This window comes from Elephantulus edwardii, unplaced genomic scaffold (assembly GCF_000299155.1).
Source record: "Elephantulus edwardii isolate Elephantulus edwardi_28Jun2011 unplaced genomic scaffold, EleEdw1.0 scaffold00008, whole genome shotgun sequence".
In the NCBI taxonomy this organism is placed as follows: domain Eukaryota; kingdom Metazoa; phylum Chordata; class Mammalia; order Macroscelidea; family Macroscelididae; genus Elephantulus; species Elephantulus edwardii.
Window position 1 is genome coordinate 2,792,737 of NW_006399758.1, and position 8,215 is coordinate 2,800,951.

At 39.2% G+C, this 8,215-nt stretch overlaps 1 protein-coding gene across 1 annotated transcript in view; it reads right to left on the reverse strand.

Annotated features, from left to right (window-relative positions):
* Window positions 1-3,931: 3,931 nt before the first annotated feature.
* The window catches only part of MTFR1 (mitochondrial fission regulator 1), a gene marked incomplete at its 5' end in the record, with an annotated part of 33,979 nt that continues 29,695 nt past the window's right edge, over window positions 3,932-8,215 (reverse strand). The window contains 4 exons of the mRNA XM_006880434.1: window positions 3,932-4,000; window positions 4,753-4,909; window positions 5,779-6,025; window positions 7,757-7,998. Coding sequence (XP_006880496.1) covers window positions 3,932-4,000; window positions 4,753-4,909; window positions 5,779-6,025; window positions 7,757-7,998 — 715 coding nt within the window. The remainder of the gene's footprint in view (window positions 4,001-4,752; window positions 4,910-5,778; window positions 6,026-7,756; window positions 7,999-8,215) is intronic.

Genomic DNA, 8,215 nt, shown 5'->3' on the forward strand with positions numbered 1-8,215 from the left:
GGGAAGAACAAACTGGGGAGGAGGGTGGAGAGAATGGTGCAGCAATGAAGGAGGGAAAGCACAGAATCCCTGTGAATGTTCATTGAAACTAATAAAATTTAATAATAATAATAATAAAAAAAATAATAGATGCTAAAAAAAAAGAAAACATTACAACAATAAAAGTACAGATTAGTAGAATTCTGGACATTAAAGGAATTCTGGTGAAGCAGGCAGGGAGGACACTATAAAGAAAGCCTCCATTATCTTAGAGTGTTACTCACGGCACCAACAACAGGGTACTTGTAGAAACGTAGATATCAAATGTGCTTCTTTCAGAAACAACCAACCATGGCACTGGAAGGAGGGAAATGCCTTTTATGCCAGTGGCAAAGAACTTGTCTGAATCATGTTCAAATGCTTGGTTTAAGGTAGAACTTGTAAGTCATGAATTTTCACTATCTGGCTGGTTATTTTTCTATGCAAGACCTTAAAAAAGAACAGAGTTTCTCCTTGCCTCGATTAGAAAATACAAGAGGAAAGAGATGGAATTTAGTGATCTGTGAAACATGAAAACAAGGGATTTGGAAAATTCTATTTAATAAACTAAGCACAAGTACCATAGAATGCTCATCAAGTGGGAGCCACATAACTTATTAAAGAAAGAAATTAAACATTTGATTAATGATCTATCATCTAGCAAAGTAGAAAACCTATCAACTTACACTGAAAAATAAAGGGACAGACAGAGAACACTGTCTCCCTTTTGGAATTCTCTAGAAAACAGGTCACAGGAGCTACATGCTTCGTCTGTGACTGGAGCAGTGCAGTCCCAAGGGATCGTGCTGCTGACCTAAGGTGGCTCAACTCCACCAATGGCTCCACAAGAGAAAGGTGGACAACCACCTCCCTTGCAGTTGAAAGCCTCCCGAGACCTGCTGGAGGGTCGGCTGTGAATATAGGAAGCAAAGCCCATAGTGCCATGGTCTCCTGGATCTCAAAGGGTGGGGGGAGAGCCTCCCAGGTCTCAAAGACTGGGCTTTCCTTCAACTGATTTCTGTAAAACAGGACTGCTATTAAGGTGTGCCAGGGGAAGGGGACCACTCAGTAAACCTCAGGGGGGCAGGGTTGCCATTCCCAAGAGGCAGAAGACAGGGCTAAGAAAGTAGGGTCTCTATTCAGACGAGAGTGGGGTGAGTAGGGCTGCCCTTCCAGAGTGGCTGGAGGGTGGTGCCAAAGCTGAGGGCCAACAGAGTAAGAGGAATGGGCAACACAATTTTCGAGATGTTTCATTTCGGGTACTGGTGGTGCTGGCTGGAAGAAACGGAGTGGGGAAGGATAGAAAAATAGATTCACCAATCCCAGAGTGGATTTTGGGCTTGACAAACTTTACGAAAGTGACTGTTTTCCTATTCTTAAGAGCCATTTAAGAAAAAAAAAAAAAGAATGGGAGGGGAGATAACTTCTTAAAGAAAATGCTTCTACTTCTGTAAAGCAAATTATGTTCTATAGAAGCTACAATGAAAAAGTATCTTACCTACTGTAAAGAGACTAGGGGGAGGGGGGGAAATGGATATATTTAGAACACAGCAAGGAAACACTGCCGTGGTTCAAACTCAGGAAAGGAATGCATTGAGGATGTGTCATGTCTCCAGACCTTTTCAATCTGTATGCAGATCATTCAGGAGGCTGGACTTTATGAGGAGGAACATGGCATTTAGATTATCAACAACCTGCATTATGCAGATGACACAACTTTGCTTGCAGAAATTGAAAAAGACCTGAGGCGTTTGCTGCAGAAGGTCAAGGACTGCAGCCTTGAAGACATCAAGAAGACAAAGATCCTTACCACTGGGCCAAGTGGCAACACCATGATAGATGGAGAAGAGATTGAGGTTGTTCACAATTTAGGCTTGTTTGGTTCCATAATCAACACTATTGATACTAGCAGTTAGGAAATCAAGACAAACTATAGAAATCTGATGTCAGGGACCTCTCCAAAGTGCTAAAGAGCAATGATATCAGTCTAGAGGCTACAACTTGATCCAGCCCATGGTCTTACAATTATTTGCTATGCATCAGAGAGCTGGACAGTGACTAGGGATGACAGAAGAATTGATGCCTTTAATTTGTGGTGCTAGAGAAGAGTCTTGAACGTACCAGGAAACAAGTAAGTCTGTCTTGAGCACATGGCCAGGAGGGGCCAGTCTTTGAGGAAGGACATTATGTTTGGAAAGATGGAGGGTCAATGGAGGACAGGAAGACCCCAGATGAGATGGACTGACAGTAACTGGTGAAATGAAATGGGGTAGGTATGTCAGAAACAGTGAGACTGGCTCAGGATAGGACAAGGTTTAGAGCTGTTGTTTATAGGGTTGCTAGGAATCACAGGCAACTCAATGGCACATAACAACAACACATATATTTATACACACACACACTTCTAACAGGCAATGAGAGCCAGGAAAATAAAATCATTTGCTTTATTTTAAAATAGTAATTTCCTTACACAGCAGAAGTGGCCAAAACTCAATACTGAATAAAATATAAACTTAAGAGATCAAAATATTTGTCAGGTGAATGTCTTTTTAAAGATAGACTTTTTAAACCATACAAAACAACTATAAACAGTGTATATCAACTACATATATAAAATAAGCCATATATTCAAATTTCAACTGAATAACTAAACCATGACAATTAACCTCAAATACTTTTTGTTAATATTGGGAACATTGCACATATTTTCAATAACTTAACAGTAAATGGTCACCTATTCTGCTCATCTCTTAAATCCTTCAGGAAGTAGAATTTTTTTCTTTAATAATCCCAAATATTTATTCATGGTAAGAGATTCTGGCATTACCTATAGCTGAGTTTATTAGGAATAGAAAACCATGAAGATTTATCACACATTTAAAATAATCATGAAACCAATTCCTTATAGAGCCAAGATGAGGAAGATGGGCTCCATTTTCAACAATGTCTCAGGCTTATCCTGTATAATGTAGTTCAACAGCATTTTGACCAATGATAAACAAGTTATAGGCAATTCTTCCACCTATTTGATATCCTTTCATTAAATAGCTACTATTTTGACCAACATTACAATTTTCAAATTCTACTGAGTTGGCATTTCCAGAACTGCCATTAACTTAGGATAAGTCATTTTTATGATGCCTTTTTATTAAACTGAAATAAGATGCTATATTCTGATTTTTATTTGACTAATGTGATTCCTCAGAGTTTGACAACTCTATTTCAAGGCCACTGCCACAGCACTAAGGTAAAAGCCACTTTCACAGTTCTTAACTTTGCTTTAAAAACTACATTTTGGAATTTTAGAAGTGAACTGCATCATGTTACTACTCAAACCCACCTCCAAGAAAATGTGAGAGGATTTCATAAAGTTCTGCTGAAGGCAAGATCCCAGGTTCAAATTAAATATTTTACTGCAACAACTTACATTATACCAGCTGTTCCATCAATGTCTTAAAAATTATCATTGAAAATTAAAGAAGAGAACAGTACCCTCACTGCCATCATTACTAATTTAACACAGTTGCTTTATATCCAAATGCAAGCATATAAAACATTGGTACAGATAAATTAGTGTTCGAGATTAAAAAAACCTCTCAGCAACACCCACCAATGTCCCTTCTGAAATACATAAAATTGTTTTCAAGACTAATAACCCAAACATGTTGGCGACATGTTAAAAACCCATCACAACACACTGGTTATATAGATCCAGAACTGACCATCTTACACAAAGCAAAAACCAAAAACTCAGTGCTTTTTGCTTTTGCTTAATCCTCTATATAGATTCAGGAGGTGGTCCCCTGAATACTAACGGCAGGTATTTACTAAATAGTGTTGATTTCTACTAGCCAATTGAGCCCTAATAAACCAACAGCTGGACCAGGACAGTCTTTCTTGGGTCATTTTCCATTTAGGAACTGGAAACATTTTCAATTAAAGCTTTCATTTTTCCTGTAGACTTCAACATATGTGGCCCAAACTAGAAGAGAAAAAAAAACACAGAAGATATGAATAATGAGACTAATTCATGTAACAGAAATGACAGGCATTCACCTCCCTCCTCTGAAATCATGGGTCAGAGGACTGTGTATTCTAGCATGAAAAATCAAGTAGCTAGTGATCATATGAAAGCCCTGATGGACTGACAGGAAAAGCAGAGAGGTAACTAAACTACTTCCTGGGAAAGAAACTATACTGATCTTATTAATACTCTGTTCAGTCAAATTTTACTTTTCTGAATACTAGAAGGAAGCATATGGGATTGCTTTCCAATCTTTAAGGAGTTTTAATAGTGCTAGAAATTTAGATGACTGTGTCTCTGGAACAGATTAGCACATACGACTCTTGATAATAATTTGGATAGAGTATTTACAAGTAAGTGTTAGAGCATCTTACAATCTGCTCTATGTTCACCTATGACAAGGCCAGGTTTCTTCTTCTGTAAATCCTAAATTTATAGACTAGTATAAATTTATCTAATAAAAAACTAGTCTTTTTATATTCTATAATTAGAAAAAAAAGTACAAATGTTAAACACAGATGACACCTTCTCTCCAAGCTAATAAACAACTGCATTTACTGGCAGGAAGGTACTATGTCAACTGAGACTTAATCCTCTATCATACACTTAAAGGTCTCCCAACCAGCAGAGGTGTGTATTTTGTAAAATGGAGGTGTGTAGCAATGGAGTCCCTCCCATGTGCAGCAAGAAAACTCTGCCCTAATACTCACCAACACAGTTTCTGAAGTGGTCTCTGATTCAGACTTTGGAGTTACTTTTTCAACCTCATTTTGATACCGAAATGCGAATTTCTTTTTCAGCGCCTCTGCAATGAGGGTAGCAGGGTCAGTAGTGTCCACAGGCTTGGGCTTGACATCATGCTCCGACCTTAGAGAAGCAGACAGAAACCAGGGGCACATTTTAGTATGCTGCATCCCTGAGATGCTATGGCTGCCCTGACAGCCACACAACACCTGTGGGGCATCACTGGCACTTCAGGTAGGCACTCCTGTAAATACTACTAGCAGAGAGCTGAAACAATTGATTTGTCATTTGTTCAGTGCCACTGAGTTGACCAGAACTCACAGTGACCTTCTTAACAACATATGTGAACCTTGCTCTATGCACCATCCTCACAATGTCTGCTATCCTTGTGACAGTAACTGTGTCAATTCCTCTTGCTGAGGGTCTTCCTCTCTTTCTCTGACCCAGCAATGTCTAACAGCCATTCAATGCACCTCAAGAGCACTTTACCCTTAGCAAGCTTAGTGACTAACATGAACAACTCATCGTCACAACGCCAGAACTGTCTCAAAAGCTGACCCTCCAGTGGGTTTTCAAAGGTTATAAATTGCAAGGGATGACACTGCCCATCTTTCTCCCACAGAGCAGCTGGTGGATTTGAACAGCCTATTTTTGGATTGGAAGTATAACTCTTTAGCCACTAGGTCACCACATAGTAAGCATATATTTACCTGTAGTGAATGAACAACTGAGTAATAACTGGCATTATACCAGCCCTTTCATGGGCTGATACTTAAGCAGAAGTGAGGAAAAATGTTTAAAGTTACCTGGAAACATCCACTTTGTTAGTTTCTTAATTGTATGTAAAAAAGATTAGTTTTCACCTTTTTTTTTCCTAAACTGAAAACTTAAAAGAGGTATTTATGGTAGTCATTTCACTAAACAAACATCCTTAAGAACCCTAGTACTTTGTTTTATAAGATTATGAAAAAAGAAGATAAATGGATCCTCACCTCTTCACTGAGCGAAGTTTTACACTGTTCATATCTTTAAGGATTTCTAGCATATTTGGGATGTCAGGTTTCTTTGGACTGGTTTTAACCACAGTCTTTCCGGCACTAGTTCGTTGCTCTCTTCGTTCTTTGATCAGATCGATGGCAGACCTACTTGAGCAAGACCCTGATACAGGAAGTGGGGGCGGTGGCGGTGGCGGGGGTGGAGGGGGTGGCAGGGCAGACACGGTGGGGGCCCCTACATCACCTACAAAAGTAAGAAAAGAAATTTAACCCTGGTGGCAGTATACGGGCAGAATCTTCATTTTTAAAAACTATGTCAACTCTTTTGTGAAAATGGGAAAACATCCTGAAGAAGCCCCTCAGTTATGTGGCAGTTCTAATTACTTCATTACAAATGCCCAATTCTCAATTCTGCATCATTCAGTCCAAAACTCTCCAGTTAGACAAGTTCCATTCAGTTTAACGGGCGGTTTTGTGGTACTGAATGTTCACACAGTTTATAACTACTTTTAGCAGAAGTATAAAATTATCTATCTTGCACAGAAATATCCTAATATAGTAGATACAATTTCATTCAGTACTAGTATATTTTTAAAATAAAACTATTTAATAAATTTACAAGTCATTTTAAGTATATTTTACTAAGCATTAAAAGCCTGCATTTAAAAAGAATGTCTCTAGAGTAAAGAGTTTTAGGTTTATTTGTTGAATATATTTCAAGGGGTGAAGGAAGGGAAGTGTTACACTTAATTTCCAAAATAAGCAGCAGTTAATAAGTTGTTTTGGGGGAAAAACCCTAAAAACAAAACCAAACCCCAAGAGCCTATTAAGGAAAAAAAAAAAGACAATGTAAAATTGACCCTTCTGCATAATTAAATGTTATATGCTGCATGGACTGTATTGGTTAGGGCAGGGAGAAGTCATAAAGCAAGCTGTATTCCAACTATACAATTTAAACTAAAAAAATTTTTTTAAGTCTTAAAAATTATAGCAGTTTTATTAGTCTACCAGAAAAAGGAAGTTAATTTTTTTAAGGCTATCTAAAGAGTTAAGGAAGAAGGACTTTAGGTTAAAAGTTTCATGCTATTTAGATTTCACTAAAGTCCCATCTGTCACCCCTTAATCACATGACGTCCAAAAGTGCACTCTGCCCATCTGTGTGCGTCCAGCTTGGATGAGGTTTCCAGGATGGATTAATTTAAGGTCCAGAGGCACAAGCAAAGAGGCCCAGAGGCAGAGAGACTGTCCTCCTTTAGATAGCTTCATCAGTACTGACTCCATGTAGGCCTCAGGAACAGGAACAACCACCACTGACTGCCAGCAGGTTAATGGACTAGGATTCCAAGGTTATGGCTTCTTCTCCAGCAAGACAATGGCACATTAGTAAAAGCAACAATATTTACACCAGCAGTCACAAGAAGACTTCAGTTTCTACTCTGGGCAAGCAGTATAAAACTGATTATTAAGTAACTATCACGTGGTAAGAGACATCTGGCATAAATTCCACACTTACTCCCATAACAAGACTAATAACACAGGTACTATTATCTCCATTTTCAAGGAGGCAGAAAGACAAGGTAACCTGTCTTGGCACATTTAGGTAAGTAAATGGAATCCTACTCCACTATGGTTCACAAGTTCTACTAGACCAGTTCTGGGCTTACAGGTGGCCTGTTATCCACCACTGGTGCTATTATCACAGACAACAAAGTTTTCCATAAGAAAGAATAAAGATCAGTAGCAATTCAACTATGAATTTCCATGTTTTCCAAGCCATTTTTTCTAGTAATGTTGAGACTGTGCAAAACAACTAAATACATTTACACCTGACTGGCTTCTATACCGAACCAAATGGCGACCGAGAGATGGTTACTAACACCCCAACAGTTGCTTCATATTAATGAACTTTAAGGCAAGTGATGTTCTTCTCATTCTCAACTTGTCATTAAAGCCAGCAGATGGAGGACACACACACCTGTAGTGACAATGAGTGTTTGCTGCTCTTGCAGCGTCACGATTTTGGCGATCTGGGCCCGGAGGGCAGCCAGTTCATTTTCCAGAGCACAGATCTTCTGCAGGGCTTCCTCATTGGCCAGCGCTGCCGTTCTCATGGGAGGGTCCTCTTGAGATGGGTGTACTAGGGAAGCCTGCCTGCTGGGAAGGTTCTCAAACAGAGGAGAGTCATCCTGAAGGGGTTGGTCTGACCTGACTTCTGTCCTGAAAGAGAACACAAAGGGACAAGAAATTGTAACCAAAGACTCTGTAAGAAGACATGAAAAATTATCACTAGTAAACTGAGGAACGGGAACCCTTATTCACTCTTGGTGGGAGTGAAACGGTACAATCACTGTGGAAGGCTGTATGGCGCTTTCTCAAAAAGTTGCAAAAAGAAATACCATTTGACCCAGCAATTCCTCTACTGGGAATATACCCT